The 25,942-nt window shown below is 39.4% G+C and overlaps 1 protein-coding gene across 13 annotated transcripts in view; it reads right to left on the bottom strand.

Annotated features, from left to right (window-relative positions):
• Positions 1-25,942, bottom strand: part of adgrl2a (adhesion G protein-coupled receptor L2a) — a 94,089-nt gene that overhangs the window by 34,243 nt on the left and 33,904 nt on the right. For all 13 annotated transcript variants that reach the window (XM_031756201.2, XM_031756203.2, XM_039598723.1 and 10 more), the window contains exons 3-5: positions 22,160-22,373; positions 9,964-10,073; positions 1,582-2,382 (exon numbers count right to left, since the gene is read on the bottom strand). In XM_031756201.2, coding sequence (XP_031612061.1) covers positions 1,582-2,382; positions 9,964-10,073; positions 22,160-22,373 — 1,125 coding nt within the window. The remainder of the gene's footprint in view (positions 1-1,581; positions 2,383-9,963; positions 10,074-22,159; positions 22,374-25,942) is intronic.

Below are 25,942 nucleotides of genomic sequence, written 5' to 3'. Positions count from 1 at the left end.
TGTCAAGGGGAGAGAACCGAGTCCTTGTAGACATTAAAATAAAGATGAGAGAATAAGGAAACCCTAAGGAGAAGGAAATGCAGGATGTCAGAGACTGTATATTTCTTAACGTACTAGACAGGAAGTGATGTGGGCTCTTTTTGATGCTTGAGAGGTATCTGTGTGAATAAACAAGCTAGCATAGTGTGATTTAAGACACACAGACAACTGGAGTGTATTCTTATATCAGGGCAGATCCTTTTAAAGCCTCTTATTTTGCTATCGGTGATCAGTGTCCATTTAACAAATGAAAAAGTTGATTGAGCATGCAGTGTGTGTATAAACAGCTTATTACGGGAAGCCATATCAGTTAATCTGGAAAGACAATGCTGACTGCTTCACAGTCAGTTTGCTGGTTATAAACACATAATGGCATGAAAACCGTGCACTAATTGATTCTCATTTGTTAGGAGAAAAAATAACACGACCGCTTTTACAGTGACTGTCGGGAAATTTAAGGGAATTAAGTAAAACTCGATATATTGATAAAGTATTTAGTGGAAGAACTTTAAGCAAGTTATAAAGATAATTTTTTAATTGTATCTGGCCAGTGAACCCTGTGCATTTTACCTCAGACCTGGTTTGCATTCGTTTGCCGAGGCTGATGCTGTTCCACTTGCTGAACCCAATCTAGCAGCCCTGGGCCGTGCCCTATCAATACCAAAGTGGACGAGCGAACGCATTAATAAATATTGAGCTCTTGGATAATCTGTGAAAAAGTTGCTTGACCTCTGTGGCTCATCACTAACTATGCTGAGCATTACGTGGACTTAGGGTTCTGGGTGTGGAGGGATTAAGATAATTACCGTTATTATATTCTCAGTGTAAGGACGATTGCAAGCCTTGGCTAGTCTCCGCTCAGCTCTTGACAGCTAAATTAAAAACACATGCTGGCGATGTGACCCTGGATGATTGATCCTTCTCTTTTGTGTCTGCATCCCCTTCTGTCTTAAGGAGAACCTTGAATCCTTACACTTCAGCTAGAGACTGTAAAATGAAGTGGGGGGGTTTCTCTCGCTTTTTTTCACTTTTTAATGGCCAACAGAGATTTCAAGTTTCGGCATCACTGGGGGAATTATCTAACCTTGCCCCAGGCCAGACTTTGCACCTGTCCAGACATGTATGTTTCCAGAGGTGAGAGTATCTCTCTCTCTTCCTGTCTTACTCACTCTGAAAAAAAAGGGAATATGCTAGCAGGGGTCCCTGGAGCCTTAGCACCAGGGACTCAGGGAACGCCCGGATGGTAAACCTCCCAAATCCCCATGATACTGATCCCTTATGATATGGTAACTGGCTTCGAGGTGTTGTTTACCACAGAGCCCCGCTCACTTCAATGCTTTCCTACACTCCAAAGCTTCCCATAACATATCTAGCACATATTAGATTCTAAATTAAAAATCAGTCAGCTGTGACACTTGATACATAGATGGGGATAGCAGAGGAATATAAACGTGCACTTGACAGGAACTAAAATCACAATCTCAGCAATGCAATTTAACACTATTGTCTGCAGGAGAAATTATTGGGGCGACAGTTTCTTACCATGTGCCGGATCAGGCAGGCCAAACTCCAAGTTGTACCTCAGGATGTAAAAGTTATTCCACACATAGAGCTGGTTATCTCGCGGATTATAATCCACAGCTGCAATGTACTGGTACTGGTTGGGAAAGTGGATATCAACGTATTCCCCACGGTTCTGTTTGGTATTGTAAATATAATCAATCAGGCTCTTGCTGACTTCACTTTCATTGTCTTCGTAGGTGGAGCGGACCACATAGAGTACTCCACAGACCATGAAGGCATTGGAGGCTGAGCGCTTATCATAGGTCGTTTCCCAGGTAGCTTCAAATCGTAGCGTGTAGGGGTTGAGCTGGCTGATCACCATCATACCATTGTTCTGCTCTGTGGCATAAATCACCCACAGCCCGTTCTCATCCACCGCCAGGTCAATGTCTGTTTTTCCTCCCCACTTGTAGGGCGACGTGTCGTGGTAGTTGGCGTTGTTGATGATCGCCTCGCCACTTTTGATTCGAGTCCGCAGGTCAAACTTCACGATGTTTCGGGTACGCTCCTTGTTGAAAAACACCGCCCCGTCGTAGACCACAAATCCAGTCCCGTCCACCCGGTGCGGCAGCTTGTAGGTGATGGTTTGACGGGCATTTTGAAAGTCATCCAAGGAGGAGTACTCGATTAGAGTGTCTGTTCGGTATGGAGTCCAAGGCATGAAGTAGATTTTGTCGCCGGCTTGCAGTGGGTCTTTGCACCAGGCTCCAGCTTGCTGCTCCGCTTCAAATATAAAGGAAGGTTCACCGACAGCTTTCAGAGTCCCGGGACAAAGAAAAACTAGCAATGGAGAAAGAGTAGAATGAGAAGCAGAAAGGTTAAAATGTGAAAAGCACATACATATATATATATACGCTTAAATAGCTGATTTAATAGCTAATTTCTTCATTTTATTTTACAGGTTGTCCAATAAGAGTGGGGACAAACACATATCAACGAGTGGCCAAAACACAACTAACATCTATAGCCAATATAAGGACGATTTGTGCATAGAAAGAAAAAATACAAAGAAATAGAAAAGTTATTAAGCATAATGTTTAAATATGTAGTAGTCGGAAACAAAAAGAAGACTGGCCTCATAGACATTAACTGTTGAGTAAAACACAAATGAGGGGAAAACATAACAGAAACAAAACAATTGGTCCTGTAAATAAAAGTATGCAGCCAACTAAAGTCACTTGGCAACAGACGGGAGAGGTTATGACAGAGCAGGAGTCAGCAGAGTCTGCAAAATGTGTATACTCTGATGTCTCAGTTACACCACCTATTCTAATGGTATATACCTGAGAGGCTTGTCATTACGAAGTGGTGCAAATGTCACAATCATTCAAATTAAAAAGTAATAAAAAATGTTTGGGTTTTTTTCTTTGAAAGGGTCTCTTGAGGTGTTTTTGGTTGTTGTCTGAGGTATAGGAGGCATAAGAATCAACGGAGAAAAGAGCAGCAAGTGGTCTGGTGAGAATAATGGGGAAAACAGTGAGAAGGGTAGGGATCTTGAAGAGAAAAGGGACAGTTGATAGCAAAAGCTTGAAAAGAAGGCCAGGAAACACTGTTACCATGGCATGCTATGGAAAAGGGTTTAGAAGCCAGGCAATATGAGATTCTGCTGAGTAGCAAAGCACCCAGGGAGAATGAGAAGAGGATGCCCCTATGGACTGCAGCCAATATTCCCCCATTTACATCTTTTGGCTGCTTGTGTACCGTCTTTATATGGCCAGCTTTACTTCCCTCGTAGCACTACACTGGCTGCTAACCTTACAGTTGGGGGGGTGCGGAGGTTCTGACGATAACGTCTGCAATGGGTTTCTAGAGGCCACCATGGGAAAATAGGTAACTGACAACTAGATGCCACAAAACAAGGAGCTAGGGTTTGGGTCGTGTCTGTTATTTACCTTTTTGCTCCACTTCTATTTTAAGCGTTGGAAGAGAGAATGAAAGGGGTGCAAGGGAAAAAAACAGATTAATATGAATTAAGTGTCATCGCCACGATTACATATGCAGAAACACGTTATGAGACATGGAACAAGACGGGTACACCTATTAGAAACAGGAAAGTTGTGAGAAAGATGACACACAGACGTCAAAGTCCTGTCTCAGAAAAAGGGTTAGATTAGAGCACCAAAAACTGTGTGGTCACATTTGGCGTCATGACTAGTTGTCAAAGTAGTTTTGTAGCAAAGTGGCAAAGTGGTGGGTGGATTTTTTTTCACTGGCAAGTTAGAAAATTGTTATTAACATACTTTCAGTCCAGTTTTATATCCACGACTCTATACAATTCCAAAAGTTCTCTTTAGTTAGAAAAATGGTAAAAATTTGCATAAAGTAAAAGTCACATTTTCTGTCACTCAAAGAAGCTGAAACCCTGTCTTACAGATGGACAAATCACACTAAATCACACTATACTCTCTAGAGTGTAGTGTGACTTGTCATTCAGTTAAATCCACTCACCACCAAAACTCAATCAAGATTAATTATTTCCTTTTTCTTAGTGGAAAGTTGTACAAATACACTGCTCAAAAAAAAGGTAAAATTTAGGGAGCAATCCATTTCACCTGCTTTGGTGCAATGAAAGCTACAACAGGCACACTGGAGAGGCAACAACATGACATCAGTTTAGCAGGTGGTGGCCACAGACCATTACTCTCCATGTCCTTCCTGAACCACGTTTCTCTACTTTTGCTTTTGCTAGCGTCCTTGTCGACACTGTTATCACGAGACGCTCCCTGCAGCACATTCAGGTTCCTGTAAGATCTCATGTTATAAGAACTGGACAGGGCTGTAGAAAGGCCTCCCCAATCCCAGCCCTACAAAATGATGCCAGTGGGCTATTAATACGAATACCAAACGGTCACACACCATGAAGACGGGACTAGGGGCTGACGTCCTTTAGCACAGTGCAGCTCGATTGGCATTCACCAGTGAACATCAGAATTGGCGTGTTCTCCGCTGACACGCCATTCTCTACACAGATGAGAGCAGCTTCACACTGAGTACAAGTTACAGGCGTGAAAGAATCTGGAGATGCCTTGGTCAGTGTTATGCTGCCTGCAGTAGCACTGAGCATGAGTGCTTAGCAGTGGGTCAGTGATGGACTGGGGAGGCATATCCTTGGACAGTCGCACAGACCTCCACATGCTAAACAGCTGATCACTGTTAGGTACCAGGATGAAATCCTCGGACCCACTGTCAGACCTTATGCTGTTGCAGTGGGTTCTTCTAGTGTATTGGTAATTCCTGGATAACAGAGGCATTGATGCCATTGACTGGCCTTCACTTCCCCAGACCTGAATCCAACTGAGAACCTCTGGGAGCACCCAGACTGTTCCGGATGTCACTGATGAAATGATCCAGGTCTAGAAGGAGATCTGCCAAGGCACCGTCTGCCATCTCACCCGGAGCACACTCAGGTATTATCAGAAGTGCATACAGACACACAGTGGCCGCACACAAAGTGAGCCACACTATGACACCAGCAGAAGCAGCCTCTAATTTCAATTTTAAACTTTGATTGGTGGTATAATTTTGAACCTCGCCTGCAAAGGGTTTATGAATTACACATTTTATATCAAAAAAGCTTTTCTATGTGCGATTTAAGTGGGGTTTTTTGAGCAGTGTAATTGATTACATCGTGTTATTCAATTAAGGCAGGTTTTAATATAATAAAGATCCAATTTTAATGTTGTGGGAAAAATACAATGCAAAAGTCTCCATGTAACATTTTTATCATTATTTTCACTTTTAAAAAGGTGAAGCCATGCACAAATAAGTTCATTGCAGACCAAGGGAGCAGGTAATCACTGTAAATTGTTGGAGCAAAATGCATTAATATACCTCTCGTGCACTCACTGTGGAAAAATGTATTTAATTTTATGTTCCATAAGAGCGTGCGCAATCTGAATAGATGTTTTTGTGTCCATACAAGTCTGCTATAAATTAGCCATCATGAGCGCATTCAAACAAGGCACTCTGAATGCACTTGTGCTAAGAAGCATTATTCAGTCCATTAAACTGAGATGTCAATAGCCGATAAAACATTTCACATTTCACTAAAACTTAAAAAAAAAAAAAGAATTCCATATGCATTGCAAGTGAGCGGCTTCTAATTCTGAACTGCAACAATACAATAATGTAATATATATATATATATATCGAGAGAGAGAGAGAGAGAGAGCAGTATATAAACAAGGTACATCTAAAGCCTAGATCAGACTGCACAATTCAGGACAGTACGGCAGTAACCTGTGTGTGTTGAATGTACACTGTTTAAGAGGTAACAACGTTACAGAAAGGGAAATCCAGTCAGTGGTATTTGTATATGAACAAGAGAAAAACTATAAGTGAGATATCAAAAAAATTCTGCCACTCTGCCCATAAAAGGCAAAAACCTGATTTAAATTTGGCTGATCTGAAATTCAAGGTAAAGAAAATTAGATTTTATTTTAACTGCTTCTTCACATCATGAGCTGTGACCAAGAGACCGAGCAGCTTATAGAGTCCGAGCACACGGTTTCAGGTGAACAGTTTTCTGTGTTGTTTTGTTTTTTTAAATTGTGTTTTGGACCTTAATTTATCCTCCAAGATCAGACTTCAAATTCAGCGCTCACTATTATGTCCTGATGTGTCAAGTAGTTAGAATGAGACCCCAAAACTTCAGCAGCTCTCAGAGAACAAAGAGAAAACCTTGAAGTGGAAATCAGCAAAATTTAAATTAGGTGTGTCTTTGGCTTTTTTGGGTGGAGTTAAGGAACCTCGTATTTGTCAAATGGTACTCTTATTTAAGCGAGATTTATTTCTTTTAATTTGAACTTTTATGAAGCATCAACAACAAAGTAATATCTATGTGTGGAGTGTTTGAAGCGCACTAGTACTTCACTGATTCTTTCAACGATTATTTCTGCACACCTCTGATCTTGTGCCCTTCAATCTGCATTCCTATTCGTTTGTGACTGTCTGTTTTTCACAAAAAGCGTTAGCGTGATCATACATTTTTATCCGAGGCCTGCAACACTCCTTTTGTATACATGTTCACATTAAAATTTGAATCCGTCACAAATTGTTAAGTCTGATCTTGGCTTCTGTGGCAAAAAAGAAAAAAAAAAATCAATGAAACTTGAGATTCAAAAGGATCCACAAATGAATGCACTCCATTCTGCAGAAGAAATTCAAGTGTGCCGCACCTAACTAAGAGATCTCACATGGATAGGAATCAAACAAACTAACAACAGTTCTCAGAAGCTGCCTCAGCCACACAAAATAGAAGAGCTGAGAAGCAGACAGAGAGACATGGGGTGAAGGAAATCTGGAAAGAAAGGGAGAACACATGACCGAAGACCTGATGATGTAAGTAGAAATGTAAAAATAGAAATAGCAATCAGTGTGATCAGAAATCGGTCAGTGGATGAAGAGAGTGAGTCAGATACCCAGGAGGTTTCCTGCAGATTGCACAGGGGAAGGGAAGAAATTAAGTCAGTTTATATACAGCAACATTAAAACAAGCATGAGACACATTCGAATCCACATTTAACCCAGGAAACTACATTCTTTTCTTTTCTAGGGAATTCTTGCTTTTTAAGAAGTACTTGTAATTAAATAACCCCGGTTAATAATCTGGCTTTCTATTAATTTGTGAACACATGTCTGCTGTCAACTCAGTTAGGTATGCCGGTGTTGAATTGAAGCATTACATTAAATATACTCAAGAAAAAGGAAGGGGTGGGAGGTGTGAGGGGGCTAAACAAAACAGTCAAAGAGGACTCGATGCTCATGCTGTTAGAGGTATATTCTTTCATCCTTTTTTCCTATTCTGGCCAACACTGTCACTCGGAGCTGAGGGGTTTACCTGTACTAACATGTGATGAAAATGAAAATATTAGCATATTAGGCCTGCTTATGCCAACTGGCACGGCTCTGCAGTTTTACAAGTAAGAATAGAGAAGGAATCATTCTCTTTTTTTCCCACCGATTCGAAATTGCTTGCATAGAACAATCTTAATAAAGAAACATCGTGGCTTTTATGTTGCCTGATTCAAGCAATTACTGGAGCCAATTCAAAGGGTGACTCAGTGCCAGGTGAAGACAAAATTTACATCCTTGGCTGGAATATGAAGCTAATGCTACTAATGAGGGCAGTTCATGACAAGAACCAAATTATAAAGCCAAAGGATGAAAATGGTTGGAATGTAGGTAAGTTATTGCACAGAAGTGTAATTATGCAAAGACTTGGAAAATAGACCGAATGAATTAAATACATTCAGCTGGTGAGAAAAAAAACATTTTAAGTCTTCTGTTGTGTAACTGCTACTTGCGTTTCTTGGGGATAGTGAGATTTTGAGGGGTGGTAGTTACCGGGCTAAACGAGGACACTGTCTTTGGTCCCCTTGCTGATCAGCTTAATGGGGATTTAAAGTGTTCTCTTGAAAAACATCTACTCAAGTCTTGTATCCCTGCAAATCCGGGGGTTCCTAAGCTTCTGGACTGCTGAAGTGTTGTTAAACATGAACCTCTCTATTTGGCATATGATCTATTCAATCTGCATTAGTCTGACTCTACAAAATGAGGTGCATGGATTATTTATTTATTTTCTTGCTGAGGGCTGAGGAGACAGAGGATTGGTTACAGGAGAACAACAAAACAGGCAACTTGCCTATAAAGCAAAATCTATCACTGTTTACAGTAGGGGTTGAATAGGAAAGGCTGGACTGGGCTTGTGTGGACTGAATCAGACTGGGAGAACACTATACACTTACCAGGGCAGTTGCGATAGGATACATTCTGTGTTCTTGGTCCTATTCTGGTTGGGCATGGACCTTGAGAAGCAAAAAGATGGGGCTACAGACATGCATGTTTGAAACTGTTTAGAGTGAAGTGAGGACTTGTTTTTATTTTCATTTGTTAGACAGACTTTGCTAGGGCTGAGAGTCCTTGGTCAGAAGTTTATTTTTCACCACCACACTAGCAGCCTAGACTGTTTCCTCTGTGAGATGTGAAGGCAAAAGACAATCATAACAGTGGGTGGACACGAGTGCACCTTGAGGTTAATCCTACTATTAAAGTTTGCGGTATCACAGCAAGACGTAGAATCAATACGTTGCTTGACTATAAGGTGAGCTCCCCCTAGCCTCTCTAACACCCGCCCCCCCCCCAAAAAAAAAGTTGTAAAGAAACAAGGTAACAGTTGAGTGCAGTCTGAGGTAGGACCTCCAGGATTCGTCTTTCCTCAGTAAGTTGGACTCGAATGCCCATTACTGCTTATTCCATGTTTAATTACAGGTCCTCAAAGCCTCAGAGAAGTTAACCTTTAAGTTGTAATGAGTTTCACCATCTAATGATGTTCACTAATGCATTCCAATTCAACACTAAGGGGAACAGCTTAAGCAGGTTTACTGGTAATGAGCAGCGTTGAACAGATGTGTTAAAGAGAAACAGAATACAGGTGTTTTATTTAGATTCCAGCTTCATTTCTGTTTTGAGTTGAATCAAGACTGCAACACATCTAAAGACATCAGTGTGCAAAATACTCATTTGGATCTACAAGAGCTGCCAAATACTATTGTCCCATCACCCCGACTCTAATTATTTCAGTTCCACCTGATTAGTGATTCTGGCAATTCATCTAAATCTTTGTCATTAATCAGTTTGTAAAGGTTACACGGGGGAATTTCCTTCACGAATTGCAAATGAACATGGCAGCTTAAAGGACAAAGGAGAATTTTAATACAAAGGGCAATCTAAAGATTGTTTGGAAGCTGAATGGCAATGAATATTTTAACATCAGAGGAGCAGACAAAATGTTAACGCTATCTCTTTAGATGAAATATTAGCTTGATGACTTATGAGTGGAGCTATTTTGTTCTGTTACATAATGAAACATCTGTTAACATATTTCAACACCTGTTGTGTGAATGTATATTAAGCCATCAAGGTGAGCTGTGCTTATGCCTGATAGACTTCTCCGTACAAGACTTGAGTAATGAAACACTGTCTTGCTATTAAGGAGAGTCAGCATGACTTCCTCTGCCCTCCCTCTAGTCTGCTACCTCATAACCAGGCTTGTCGATCTGCTGGAAACACAGTGAGCACATCAATAATAAGGGCCGTGTGGAAGAGGACCAAAGGGTTTTACAGGTCATATTTCATGAAAAGTTCATGGTGTGACACAGATGGAAGAAGAGAAGGAGAAATAGGGTGTTGGAAGGTGTTGCAGACAAAGAAAGGAGACTGTCTGGAAGAAATGGGACAGAATATGGTACAACACAGGAGGAGAGACAGAGGGCAAGGAGGAAGGGGGGAAACGATGGGGAAGGGGTGTCGGGAGAGAGAAAAGGGAGAGTTTACAATTCATGACAGGAGGGCCATACTTACTGTAGGGAACACACTCATACTGGACCTCCAGGTATTTGTAGGTCCCTGGGCAGGGGTCGGGGAAGACATCTGAACCCGTGATTACAATGCACTGGGTCCGATTGTTGCATCTGACGAGAGAAAACACAGGAAAGAAACATTAACTGCTTTGTTCAAATTCACCCAGTCTCAAGCAAACTCGGCAACTGAAAGAAATCCCAGAAAGTTGACTGTGTTCATCTGGATGTACCATTCTCAGTTTGACAGGGACAGAATCAGCTGTCTGGGATTTCCTTCCCTGGGTGATTAAGCATGTATCGAGACAAACTGAAGGAAATAAAAGCTTAAATATTAAAACGCCGTGTGCTGGTTCAGGCTGCGAAATATTCAAATTCCACCAACAAAGAAGTAAAAAGAGTAACGCTCAGCAAGATGTAGCCATGCTATTGAATCTGCGAGCAATAAAGATATGACCAGTTCCATTGCTTTTCACTCTGTACATGCCTACTGGATCTTTGCCATCAGGTTCATATAAAAGAGGTCTTTTGTGCTTTGTGCTGTATTTCTTTTAGAGAGTGGATAATCTGTCTGAATGTGTATATGTCAAGGAAAAAATCCAGAAGGCCTCGCTTATATTTTTAGTCCCTTAACATAACACAGCATTACCTGTCTGGTAAATAGCTGGACAACACTGAACTAAATACCGAGTTCCCCTTCGGACTCAGTACAACACATACAGTATGAGATATCATGCCCCCGCATCACATGTCCTGGTTGAAGACATCTCTCTTTGCGCCTTTAAGGCAGATGACCTATGATAACGCGAGGCCCCGTCTGCACATGCACACCTTTTTATAAACACCTCTAGCTAGCTACAGCTTGTTAGCCATGCTGTCCGTCAACTTGAAGTCATCTTAACTCCCCCGTTTGTGTTACGCTGCCAACAGAGTGCAAAGTTTGGAGGGAGTTGTCATCATACTTAAATTCAAACAAACTTCTGCATGTGTTGCGGTTTGTTAAATGTCATGTTGAAACTTTGTGGGAGGAAAAAAAGCAACAAATTATTGTAACATTGTCAGATGCAGCTATCAGCCAAACAAATGAAAAAACTAAATGGTAGGTAAATAAAATTAACAATACAATGATCAACTTTACAGTCCTCGCATTGCATTGCTGGTATGTGTCAAAGTCAATATCCATGACACATACCAGCAATGCATTGCAAGGACTGGCTTTGACACATACCAGACATAAAAACGTTGTTAGGATGTCACCATAGCAACAGAACTCCCTTAGACAAAATGTGCTACATCACACCGCAAAATTGCTCAGTTGCAGCTCGAGGAACATGACAACAACCCTCGGGGATCATTGGACCACACAAGTCCCCGGTAACAGCTCGGGGAACATGCTTACTTAATAACAACTGTTTCTTGATTTGATTCATCTTGTCTAATGACCAAATATGTGTCTGTCAGGTTTAAATAGTTGTGTGTGTTTTGTGAACGGATGCCAAATGCTATCATTTTGCTGTAAAGCATATTTACCTACGGGTATAAATAAAGTAACCTTGAATGCTCAGTAATGGCTCTGGGAACATGACCCATGGGAGCAGCACTGCCTTCATATCCTCCAGATCCCAATCCAGTGCACCACAACAAGCCCAATCCAAGGACGTCCCATTGTAGAACCCACGGGATCCGAAGATCCGGATCCCACAGGATAGCCCTGTGATTCCAGCTGCACTGGACCCTGGGGTCTGTTTTGTTAGCAGAAGAGGGAACCGCACATTATGTGGCACTAGTTTTAATGTTGTAGCTGACTGTGGCTCACTGTAAATACAGTACTGGACTACAACTGCACAGGAACCTCATGTGATCTTGGAATTTACCCCCCACACTGGTCTTTGGTGGGGTGAGTTTTGCACAGGATAAACAGTCTGTGTGTGTTTCACTCAAATGTCCTGACTTATTGATTAAGCTTCCTCTGAATGGGCCTACATGCTGAGTAGCTTTATGAGGCACCCAAAATGCCATCAAAGGTCTCATTAATAATAACTGCAGCATCTGAAATTGTAGCATCCCACAAGACCAGACAATATGAAACGTTTCACTTCTTAAAAAAAAAAAAAAAAAAAAAAAATTAGACATCTTGTTTATCATTTCAACAGCCCTTACAGTAGTGTCAGAAGTACATTTCAGTCACTGCCTTTAACATCTGGAGATGATGTTCTGAGGTTCAGGGAGTTGTAGGAGACCACCATCTTGCTACACTGAAATCATGATAATGACATCAATACCCCGAGCTAGCCGTCTTTGCTTCCAAGGGGACTTAAAATTCTATTGGCAATGTGGGGAGCCGGATCAATAACCCTGTTCTGCTGATTTAGCAGAGACCAGAGATAATATTTGTTTCTTCTTATCACAGACCAGTGCGCCCATTTACAGCAGATCATTGGAAAATGTATTACTGGTTGCACTGTATTGTGCTTTGGGTTTTGCTTTTGTTTTGGGCTGGAGACGTAATCGCTGCTCTGTGTCCAAATGTTATTAATATATTATTAGGCATCTCAGTGGAACAGGTCAGAGTTGGTTACTGTTGAGGTGCACAGTGATGAATTGACGTAGGGCCTGGAAACTGGTGCCACTTTAGTTTTTGCTTAAAAACAAACCTACAGAGTTTTAGCTGAGTATCAGGAAAGCATGCAGGGCACTGGGACTGAGATTTACAACACAAAACTGTGTCCTGACCAGAAAGTCGTAACAACAGAAGGCAACATAATTAGACATCGCTCATTCATGTTCCTTATGTTCCTCTGCATTTCTAAAAATCAGCATGCATGCTGACTGAAAGAGTTCATAAATGTTTGTAAATGTTTTTGATAGAGAACACCTTCTTATTTTGACTGAGAAGCACAAATGGTTTTTTTTCTTTCTTTTCTTTTTGCTTTTGGCAATTTTAATACAGCACATTTTATTACAGAGCAAATCAGCATAAACACACATTTGTTTCCGCATCTGTGTGCATCTGTGTTTAGTGCAGATTTCAAGGGGCATTTCACTTTATTAATGACCTCCGCGAGTGATAACAGATGAAAATATCAGCATATTATAGTTGTATTTATGGAAATGAATGACTGTTTTGAAATTAAAACATGCACCTCATGCTGGGACCATAATATGCTGCTTGTTTTTGTGGCTAATATTTCTTGAGTCTGTAGCAGTTTCCATATATTATATGGTCACTTTGACGATTGTTTTTCCTTTGCTCATGCATAAGCATCTCATGCAGGAGCAATATAAATCACCGTGCTTTATCTATCAGATACCAATGAGACTGGGAAATGAATGCATACTTTATGTTACGGGTATGAAAGAGAATTAATTCAAAAATAAAATTTGTGACACTAATGAGACACAGGCCTGCCATCATCACTCAGGCAAATGCATGAAACAACAGGACATAAACACAAAAAATTCTCATATTTCTTATGAAACAATGTTGACATAAGTGTTGATGGCTCTTTCTGATATATTGCCCTCATTTTAGAGCAGCGGAGCAGGGGGCTCCCTCGTCTATGGGATTGTGTGACTGTGATGTCTGTCTCATCTGTGAAACCTCAGGCATCCCCTGAGACCAATTGAGAAAAAAAACCCTAATGACTTGTGCTGTGCGTAGTTCTAACCCTCATTTTGAGGGAGAGCATGTAATTGAAATTCCTCCCATACAAAAGTTCAGCATTTTGGATTTGGTGGGGCGCAGGTCTCAAAGTGCACACTAATTAAATGCATGTACAGTATGATCTTTTGCTAGTCTTAGGCTATATAGTAATTAATCATGTACATAATGATTATTAAGTCAAAAGGAAGCATTCCTCTGCTTTCTTTGAGAATTTTAAACTTTCTATGAATATCTTGATTGCTCAGCAGGATTTCACTGGAACAAAAGTGAAGAGACTACCAATTTATGTTTTAGCTTTTAAAAAGACTTAAAGAAGTTAATAGTAAATATACTATTTTGGAGGCAAAATTATTATTATTATTATTATTACTACTCATTTTTTGGGGTTGTCTGTTCCTGCTGTGCCTATACAGAGGAGTGTATGTGATGCAGTCAGATTTTAGGAAACTTTTATATCAAACATGGGTTGGCCGAGAATAAGTAAGTAAGTACATAATTAGATTAGTAAGTAAGTAAAGTAATTAGTAAATAATACATTTCAAAGTGTATAAAAGGCTGAAGAAATAAAAATGTCTTAGAGGTCACAGACTCAAATAAGAACTAGCTCTTTCTCTGCCTCTTCAGGGTGTTTCTCACAGATACTTTGAATGTGATAATATCTAGAATATATATACATGTATATAAATTTGTTCCAGAATGAATGAATCAATAAATTTCAAAGCAAAGCCAAGTCTGAAGAGATAAAAGAAGTAGAGGTCAGAAGCTTAAATCAAAAAGTTATATCTTTCTCTACTTATTTGTGGTATTTTCTTACAAATTATTTGAATTTGAAAGTGTCTCGAAAATATGTATTTAAATTAGTCTGAGAATGTAAAATCAGATCACCATTTTTCTTGACGTAAAACTGAAACGACTGCAGGATAGAGCATGATTCTGCTTTGATTGCCTCCATTTCTCCCACCGGCCTTTTAATCACACTGAAGTGTTCCAAATGTAATCCCATCACATCTCTGACCTTTTGGGAGAGGCAGACATCAGTACAATTAGAGTGTGCTGCTTGGATTTCATGTAAATCTCTTTTAAATATGAGCTCCATCTCAGGGCAGTGGGAAAGAACGCAATAAGATACCAACAAGGTGAACTGCCAGTACTCGTGATACCATGTATCCACCATATTTAACCTTTTGCTATGACATCATAAAGCATGTCAGAGGAATAATGGGCCATGAGGATAATATGTTCATTTAATAATAAATCATTATAACATACAAAAACAAACAGAGTGGGAGGTCTTCTTAAATCCTAACAGATTTCATGCCTGTTTTTTACAACTGTGTCATTTTAATAAACTATGCTTTGGGTCATGTCAAGCTTTCAGTTTATAAATTTATATTCCGGTTTTACTTTTATGACAAATATGTGGAAATATACTGCATAATTAGAAATTTGGGGATTTTGTCATCACACATTTCATCATCAGATTAATCACAACCACACGAGGTAATACCAAAGATAAACCTTTAAATATTTAATAATAATAAAAGAAACTACAAAAAAATGTGTATTTAGACTGTGTATGAATGAAGAAATTTGGTTTAAAAGAGAAAAAAAAAATAGATGACCGGTGAGAAAGCCCTGAAAAGTGTTGAAATATTTTAATTATATTCAATTTTGAATCAGAAAAATTGCAAACTGATTTAAAGGGAAACTAAACTAAATTAAAAACTTTTAAAGCAATGTAGAAAATAAATCTTTCATTACCAATTTTGCATCTGTCACATCAAGTGCCGGTCATGTGACTGGTTTATTTTAGACTACCGGTAAGATGTCCCTTAATTGCTTAATCTCAGATCATTTGTACCCACTTCTTGATTTTCTATCCTTCAACTCACTGAAAGCCAAAGCAGCTATTTGTAATTCACAATAAAAAAAAATAAATAAAAAAAATACAGCAGCAGTAGCAAAAACAATCGCTGTGTAACTGGAGGAGAAAAGCGACATGAGTGAGGGGAGCACATTACAGAAAAAGGCACAATCTACTTCCTGGTGCTCCCAGTTTGAATTTCAATCAAATTAGCATCTCTTAAACTCAAAGTGACCCGTCTAGCTCCATTTCATCTGAAATGCTGATGAGGTTCATGGCACAATTATCAAGGCAGACATCTCTCTCAAGAGGCAAGCCTGTTGATAGCAGACAGGCCATTGAAAAATTAAATCATTTCCAAGGCCAGAGAATAGCAGCAAAGGAAAAAAAAAATCTGGTGCGAACAGGACACAAAACACACACACACACACACACACACACACACACACACACACACACACACACACACTCTGTGTGTGTACAGTATAGTTTTTATAAGTATAATCAGCTCCAGTATCAGTATATATAGACCAGTTTATAAGGGGGTGGCCCAATGATGCTGCAGGAAATAGGTTGTTAGAAATTAATCATTAGCATCGCTTTCATCTTGCAATCCAGCCCAATATCCGGCTGAGACATCCCAGAAACTTATAATTACTGTCATATGCTTGTGTTTGTGCTATATTTATGGAGCTCACCCGGGGGATTCCAGGCTCTTAAAGAGTCAGGGGGAAGGCTGTCTGACTCACATCCATCCATCTATTGATTTTTAAACCAGAAAAGGTATATCGCCATGCCACTCAAGTCAATAGAAATACTACTGTGACATTCTGCTGGTCAAAATGTGACCTTTACAAGATGACAGAATGCGAAGCTAGAACACCCAAGTATAAAGACAACAATTCAGGAAAGCTTCAGAAACAACAATATTAATGTCCTCCTTTGGCCAAATATGACCCTCTCAGTGCCGGCTCTGTCTTCTAGTCAATGAAAGGAATTTAACTCTGTTCATTCTCAAGCTTGATCAGTTTTGTAAAGAAGAGATAGGAACTCAAAGCTTTACTAGCTACTAAAAAGGAAAAGCTGATGCTTTTTTTGTCAATGAATTTCAAACTGATACCCAGGAAAATAATACATTTTTAATATAACAGGGGATCATTTTTTATATATATAAAAATTACAAACAATATAAAAGAATATTTCTGTGACAAAACTATTTTTAAGTTCTCTGACATCATGCAAAAAAAAAAATCCAGTTAATTTCTGCAACAATATATTTATTGAGTTTTTAGAACACATAAAATACATGTCAAATCCAGTTAATATAACTAAGTATGACTGCATGACCAAACTACAAAAAATGTGTTTTGGTGTTAGATTTGTTAGATTTTGTTTGCAGAGCAAAATCACAAAAAACCCAGAACATTTTTAGATTTTCTGAGGTAGCGTTGTGCTTCTGGCGACTTCTGTTATTGATCGAATACAGTCGGTAAGGTAGGCTGCCTCTATTTCTGTCTAGTTGTTAATAGACTTTTTTCAGCTCCAACCTTCAGAAGAATTATTGTACTTTTTACACACAAATAATTGTGTCATCCCGTCATACTGACACAATTTGCTACCTACTCCCAACACTAATGTTATGATTTTAATATTAGCCATAGTTACGATCCACTACCTTAATGATAGCCACACTAGCGGTCTGTGAAGTTATCTTTAATGTGTGTGCAGGTCATAACTGTTTAATACTTCAGAGCGTTCCTGACTGCTTAAAATTCCTCATAGAGAGTTGTTCAGTGTTTCTGTGTTAATTGTTTTTTTGTTTTGTTTTTTACAGAAGTGTTATTGTGTTAGTGATCAAATTTATCTGAAAAACTGGAAACATTTCCAAACTGTGAGAAAATGTATCAATTTAAAAACTCTGGTGAATCTACGTGCATATCATATGTACTTTACTACTATTAATATCAACAGTAGTAGGCCTCACTTGCTGCATTGCCCAGATTCTCCAATACATACTCCAGACTTCACACGTGGGAAACCAGCGTGTTGCCCCACCCATCTAACATGATGTGACACGTGTGTTGGTAAATCTATTTCTCTACTTACATTTCATGTAATTCAACACTGGTATTAGCAGTTGTTAGCCTAATGAGATGACTGTTCCTACACTTTATTTTTTGAGTCGAGAGCAGTTTCATGGCTCATGAACTTTTGAACATCCCTGTGAAACGTCCAAGCGGAATCTGGATCTTTATGAAATCTTAATCGGCTGCGCTTTAAATAAACACTAACGTCGTACATACAGAGAGGAAGAACAAGGCACTGTGCTGTCAGGCGGCAACAATGGAGCTCCTCGGAGAGCCTCGCGAGCCGCCCTGACATTGATATAAATAGTGTAAGCGGCATCATTTAGTCTCCAGAACGGCTTCACATTCATTGACAACAAGTTCAAAGATGCAGCTAATTGCATGTTAATGTTTTTACAACATGTTATATTTGTAAAAATCTGCTGCATTTAATATGTCATTATGAAATATAACATTTCAAATACACGGTTGTTGACTGGTAATAATAATAATTGTCGTGATAATTATTAATTAATAATCAGCTCTGTGTAACTCATGCTGTCCCCTAATCCTGCTGATGGATTTAATCTTCTCTGTTAGAGAGCTATCTGCACTGATCAGTTTCATCAATGATACGCTCTTTAAAAAAAACAAAAACACGATGCACAGGCACCAATCATGTTATGTTACAGCAATCAATGACCTTGTTATCTAATACTTACAATGAACCTCGTTAGTCAAAGAGAAATCAATAGATGTAAGCTGCTCATATTGTATATCCTTTTTTTTTTTTTTTTGAGGAGATGATTAGTCGAGGTGCTTCACTGTCATGTTTTCTTATTCCTTGAACTGTGATGGAGACTGATGGACAGATTTAGATCAGTAACATCTAAGCACCAGATGGTTGTTGCATGCACAAGTAAACGCACTACAAAATAATATTCAAATGCACTTAAATTACAGTTTTAATTTAGTAGATGTTATCTGAGTGGCGAGAATGTGTTTGTAGTCATTATCATTATCATCAGCGTAGATGAGGAAATGTAATCATTAACAACTAAAATCCTGAAAAGAAAGAAAAAAAAAACACATCACTGAATATTATTACCAATGAATTAATTATTTCAAACTGTACTGCCATGCAGTTTCACATCTGCTGGGGAGGTGTCCACATGAAAAATTCCTGTACAGATTATCACCCACTTGAGTCGACTAATTGCTTGCAGCTGAATGTTCTAATTGAGCCACAACAGTCCTAAGGCTATTTTCATAAAATCATTGTGCTCATGAATATAATATGCCAGCCAGATATAAAAACAACTTGGAGTGCCAACAGGATCTATCAAACTCAGTGAAGCCTCAATCCAATTCTCCACACTTCGGGGCCACATCAATTTCGGATGTTTAAAAGTGAACACAGTTTTCCACACACGAGTACTAATGTGATTTCCCCCCACACACTTAAATTAGTAGACCAGAGTAATTATGGCAACAAATATTTTTCGTTCTTGAATCCCTTTATTGATGTAGGCTGTACAGTAGGAAATACTATTTTCCTTTTTTTCCACATACAGTGTGTGTGCAGGGGAGTGTTCAACAAAGGGAATGTTTTCAGCTGAGCTAGCCTCAGCAGGAGCCAGACAGCAGAGCAGAGTTTAGACTCAGGGAGGAACGGAGGGCTCAGACCTCATGCCAATGAAACAAACACTGCATTCCAAACAGGCAAAACAATCACCACGTTCCTTTTTTTCCCATTTGAGGATAATTATTTTTGGCAGCAGGGGCAATCTTTCATTACATTTGCTTCCTATTTCAGTCTATTGCTGTAAATAAACGGGCAAGAGAAAAAGAATGTGTAATTAGTCCCATATGCAGTCTTGGACATTTGTCAAGTTGTCCTTGAATCTATTTTCATGTCAGTGTACTCTTTTTGCTTTTTATGATACGGACTACATAAAAACTCCAATCCATGCTTTCCACTCGTATAAATAATGACTCACTAATCTGTTCTCACATTTCCATGGTGATCTCAAAAGAACTTTATGTGTGTTTTGTCAGACGTAGGTCTTGTAAAGTACCTGTTTTGTGGATTTTGAACTTGTGTCCCTCGCAGAGACCTCTTTTATGACAGTTTTTTCTCTCACTCTCTCTCTTTGAACGCTACAGCACCGACATCACGGTGCTAAAAACACATTTAAAACAACATCTGAAGTACAGCCTCTGGCACTCTCAGGATGTGAGCAATGAACCCCAGTCCTACAGACATCAGCGTCTGAACTAGAGACACTGGTAGAGAGCGTTTTTGGGATTTGTTGTCAGCCTCCTGCTGGGTCGGTATTTGTGCTTCAGTTTACTGTTTACTGTTGTGTACGAGCGAGGCTGAGGCCAGCGTAATACATATGGCCACAAGCGGAGAGAAGGCAGGCTGCAGCCTTTCAGGACAGACAATGTGAGTCAGCTATCTGACTTCATCAAATAGGACTTGACAATAACCCCCCTGAATACAAGGGCTCTACTTTTTTATTTCATTATTTTTTTTATTTCCCAAGGCGGCGTGCCAGAGTTGCTGACGCTCTCATACCGTCCAATATCTCTCTCTGTGGCAGTCATATGTCATTCCATCCTGTGCACTTTGGCTCCAATGGCATCCCTGTGTGACAACTGGTCTCGTGTATTAGGTCTCATGTATGCAGCGTTCCTGGTTAGACCAAGTTTGCAAGTGTGTGTGCACGTCAGTGAACGTGTAGATAGCTTTGCATTTAATGACAGCTACAGAGATGGTTTCAAGCTTGCACTGTGGCACATCAGTGTGGTGTTAATTGATTAAACTGTCCATTAGCAACCTTTTTTTAATAATGGAAATTAAACAAAAACTAGGCAAAAAGAAATGTTTCCATGAGAGCGATACAAATAAAAGCTAAATGAAAATGTGCAGGCTCACAATAAAATGTTTATTTTTTCAATGTAAAGTTTTATTCATGTGCTTACAGTAAGTCTGGAATCAGTAGAATTATCTGCCATAATTTTATCTGACGTCTTGGACTGAAATACATTTACGAGCTAAATTCCTTGAGAAATTTCCTTTTATCCTTGGTGACATAACGCGGTCAGAGTTACGTAATAATAAGATGAACTGGAATTACTGACTTGGTCTGCAGTGTTAGCATTGTGACACTGCAAATAATGAATAATCTGCAAAATTGGAATTAAATATTTTTAGTGTTTGTTGTCTCATAAAAGCCTAAAATTCAGTTGGACTGAAGTCAGACTGGTAATGAAAATGTTCTCATTGTATTGTTGGTGCGTTAGTGTTTGTTAAAGCAATATTTGCACACTCTGCAAACCTGCAATGTGATGAATGTGAATATCATTAAAATGCATATTTTATGTATTTCATGTTGACTTTTTGAAGCTCCGGCTCAAAACAGCTTTGGCGCGTGTTGCCTTTCACTTCCTTAGGAACACTAACGACTGCCCTCAGATGTTCTCGTGTTCTTCTAGTATTGCAAATAAATGAACAGGAGTGGAGAAACTTCTCTCCCTCAGACCACACCGCTGTTGTTCTTGGAACTGCAAAATGGTTAACACATGACTTTATGCCATTAGACTTTGGCAGCTGGTGGTGAATTGACAAATGCAAAACTTAGTGAGTTGAATTGTATATTTCATTTTAAAACTGTCAACCCCAAATTTTGCGGTCTGAATGGAAAACTCAATACAGATACATATGCAGTAAGGTCAGCTGCAGAAAAATAACTGTATCCATGCACTTTTCATTGAGTGCATTTATTCAATTCTGACACAATTTTTGGTGCCACTCTAAAGCAATACTGGGTGCCAAAGTTAACACTATCAATCAGAGTGTGAATATCAGATATGGAGCATCTTTGAATCATGCTAACAGCCTGCTCTTAAACTTACCAGAAGGAATTTAGACATGAGATCAGTATGATTTAGGAAGTTTAGGAAATTCAGATAGTAGAAGTAGTGTTTTGAACATTTAGCAAAGTAATACACATCATACTGTAGAAATACTCCAGCATTTTAATCTTCATCATAATCAATATTTATCATATACATTTTTTTCATTTGTATTTATTTGTATCACATAAATGCAGATATTAAATGTATGTATATAAGAGCAGAAGTGGGCAGCAGTGTGGATGGGAAGCTTTGTTACTGTACTCTGTGACTTTGGCTGTGTTTCTGTGTTTTAATCTGCTCTCCCTGGGCTGTTTGCCCAAATTGATTTAAAATTCCAAGTTCTGATGAAATTTCTAATTCTCTTCTGCTCGGTTTCGGCTGTCTCAGTAGTGCAATCTTATTACACACTCATATTCCGTTTTTCTGTTTTTATGCAACTGACAGCAACACTGTTATTGTTCTGGGTGACTTTTACTCCAAAGCCAAAGGATACGGAGGATTTTGTTTCTCAACACAGGATGCCAACAGGGGCAACCATGCAAAATGAAATGGTCAACAGCGGTCTACGACAAAGAAAATGTTATCATGCTTATCAATAATTTCCCTTCTGTGACAGTGGAAAGTACCTTTAGATTTATTTATTATTATTACTGTGATTATTTGGAGGTGTCTGCAGTGTTACCTTTGTGACATGATCTTGTAGGCGTCTGGAAGATAGCAGTTTATGTTCTCCATCTGGAAAGGGTCGGCATCGCAGATCTTGTCGTCCGTTCGGCCATAGTTGGCGCTTTCGATCATTATGACATCACTTCCTGGACACCGCAAATCAATGGGGTAACCCTCACAAGACAGCTCTCTCCGCACTAAGCCAAATGGCAGGGCAGCTCGACTAAACCCTGAGGGAGAAGAGAGGGAGAAGGAGCTCTATCAGTGCGGATCGAAGCATGAAGCTGCGCCGACTTAGAGGAAGAGGGAGGCAGGAGACAAAAGAGATCAGAGGTGGATATACACAAAGGAAGCATCTTCAAACATCGCTTTCTCTTATTTTATTCAGAAGATATAACTTTTCATCAATATAAATGAGAAATCTAAAGAGTAAAAGCCAGACTGGACTGCAACTCTGACATACATCAGTATGCCGAGTGAACATTTCAGATCTAAACCGCACCAGGGAGCTAATGGTGTTAGTATGTCATCCACGTGCCTTAACTGCTACTAAAAAAAAAAAGAGAAATCAATATTTGTCATTAAAGTCTAGTTTGTCAGCTTAAATGTCTGGAGCCTTGTTTCCCCCTGTGACCATCTACATAAGCATGCCGACACAAGAACAACCTTTAAAGGCGGATGTCACGTTAACATAAACAATTAAATAAATACATTTTTAACCATCTGTTTTCTTCTTTGTCTTCTCCGCTGTTGTCGTGTGTTTCACTTCAATACGGGAACTCACTGACATTGCAGAGCCTATCACTGGAGACTTGCGGTTTACTTGCAATGCTCATTTTTCTATCCAAAATGAAAAAGAACAACAAGCATGACAACATGAGTGTAATTTAATCCACTTTCCAGTGCTGACAATCGAAGGCAAGGCTATTGGGAGGCTGAAAAAAAGAAAAAAGGGTTTATGAATGTGTGTGTGTGTGTGTGTGTGTGTGTGTGTGTGTGTGTGTGTGTGTCGGGGAGGGTGAGGGGGTAGGAAAAATAGAAAAGAAATCAATATTGTGGCTCGGCGAATACGAACAATGCCAAAAGCCATATTTAAACTAAAAGTGAACTACCTGCATAAACTATACCGGTCTGCATACTGCATGTCTTTTTGGCGAGGGCAGCTTCCTACAGCTATGTCATGTCAGATATCAAAGAAACCTGGCACGGAGCTAAAAATGAATTTCAGATGCTTCTCTGCAGACTCTGACTGAATCACGGCTGAATAAAAACTACAGTTTATCTGCATCTCAGTCACCTTTATAGTGCTTTAAACATCACTGTTAATGCAACTTGGTTGATGGCTTTGTTTCCGAAGAACGCGTTTCCTTAATGAGCTTTATTCACAGTCGCAGAAGAAAATAAAGCACGCCGCCGCCGCCACTTCTAATGCACTAATTCATTTGGCTCCTGGACAAGTCAGGGCGATCCATATGTGCAGTTGTTTGAAATTATGAAGCACTTTATTACTTCACGAGGCATTGTGTGACATGTTCTTTTGTGGCAGCTGTTTACTTAAAGCCACCGAGTAAATTGGTCAAGAAAGGCTAAGTTCATTGTACCCTACTGAATGATTCATCAATTAATTACCAATACAATTATCTTAGTGTGATTTAAACGCAAAGCTACAGTGGCAGGGGATTAGCATTCTGCTTTTTATGCTTTGCCTGGAAATGCTCCTGTGGTATTTTACAAAGTAAGATAAATGTCAGCTTGTATTGCCAGATCCACCGTTTGTGAGCCAATCAGGTGAAAGGCCTGTTTCTGAAGGTGCTCGGTGAGGAGCTCGGGGTAAACAAAGGATATATCTGTATGGATGAGGGCAGCTGCCCTGGCCTATCACTAAAAGACTTTTATTTGTTTGGGAGCATAAAATCATCAGGGAAGGATCTTTTTTCCTCCACTTGCACTTTTTGACAGCAAACTTTCTCATGTGACCAATAGACATGAAAAAGTAAAGGCTTTCAAATATGATAGGTTTCGGCTGTATTTCATTTTTGCAGCCCCTTTCTCTCTCGAGTCAAAAAGAACGCTTAAGGTGATAAACAATATATCAGAGATGTTGGCTTGAGAGGAAAAAAAACCCAAGTGAAAAACCCCCTGAAAACACAGCATGTTAAGAACAGGACTTGACAGCCAATCTTGAGTTCGTGTCAATGTACTCCAGCTTTGTCAAAAGACTGAAATATGATGTGTAGAGCCTATGTAAAACATCACTCACACCCGTATCGCAATTTTTACGCTTAAATCATGTCATAAGTGGTAGATGTGTAATGGAAACTCATCTATTGCTTTTCTGTCAACTGTTGTCACATCAAATGAAGAAATGACAGCTTTCACTTTTTTTCCTGCATATGAGGAATAAAAATCATTTTAAAACGTGTGATTTCAATAACTGAAGCTAGCATTTTTGCTACCCTGCCCTAATATAAAGGTGACCGGGCAGCAGATAAGCATGACTGGGTGGGATACGTTAAACTTGGCCTACTTTGTGGCTCCAAGTGATCTGTTTTTTTTGGCCGTGTGTAAGACCTCTGAGTTTGATCTCCAAATCCACAGCCAAACCCACTGATGCTCTGCGTTTCTGCATCACTGTTAAAACACTTAAATCACTCTGCAGGGCCTTTACAATCTCCACTTCTGGTTTTTTATGATTTAGAGCTGATGCAGTCTCTGCGCTTAAGTAGGAAAACAGCGGCCGGAGCAATGAGGAGATAAATGCAGGCTCAAGAGTACGGTACGACTTCTACAAAAACGCACTGGCAACGCTGTGAAATAATTTTCTTGTTCATATTCCTGGTTCTCAGACAAAATTGCTGTCCTCTAAACTCATTTCATTCACCAGCTGGGCTTGTGCATCATGGACCAAAAGCAGCATCGTAAACAACCTCCAAAAGCCTCTCTCAATTGATTAGGCCTGAGGCTGATTTTTTTCCTCTCTCTGGTGTCAGATGGTATTTTTAGTTCATGGGGAGATGGGTGACAAAGATAAATCAATATGGGGCGACAAACAATAGTTCTGTAAACAAATGTCAGTGGAATAGATGGGAGTCCTTATTTCTCAATTAAGTTAGTAATGTTGTATTGTTTGTACAAGTATTTCATTTCATTTATTCAGTTTTGGATGAGATCCTCAGAAAATCTGTCCTCTTCACATACGCATTTGTCACTGTTTCACTTAAATAAGTATTGACCAAGATCGGCCCCACAAAAAAAGAAAAAGAGAAAAAATCATTTATTCTCTGCAATGCCGAGAGACTAAAATGTGCACTTTGAATAATGTTTGCTTAGGTTCTTTTATATTGTATAATAGAGGCTTTGTGCGACTCCTGAAAATAAATCCTCTTTGTCTGTTTTCATATAGATAGTATGAAGGAACCAAAACACCATCGATCACGCGTCGCAATTACAAGAGAATAATATGATCACACTGAATCTAACATAAACAAATCCAATGCTTACTGTCTCACTTAACTAAATGATTTCATTATTCAAATGAGCCAGAAAAGTAATCATTATTTTGCTCATGGGGCCATTAGCATAACTATTCAGTGAATGCATGATATGAAAATTATTTACTTTCCATACGGTGACAGTAAAACATGTCAAGAATATCAATACGTGGCGGATGCTAAAATATTGACTACGTAAACCATCTATTTTGGTTTTCCTGCGCACTCTTGCTGATGTTCTAAAAACCCATCCAGACAGAGCTCACCAGTTAATTGGAGGAGCCGAGGGCACTTGTTGCTATATTATG

The sequence above is a fragment of the Oreochromis aureus genome, linkage group 15 (genome assembly GCF_013358895.1).
Source record: "Oreochromis aureus strain Israel breed Guangdong linkage group 15, ZZ_aureus, whole genome shotgun sequence".
NCBI classification, from domain to species: Eukaryota; Metazoa; Chordata; class Actinopteri; order Cichliformes; family Cichlidae; genus Oreochromis; species Oreochromis aureus.
The sequence above is the reverse complement of the archived record's forward strand: the minus strand, read 5'-3'. Positions and strand labels throughout refer to the sequence as shown.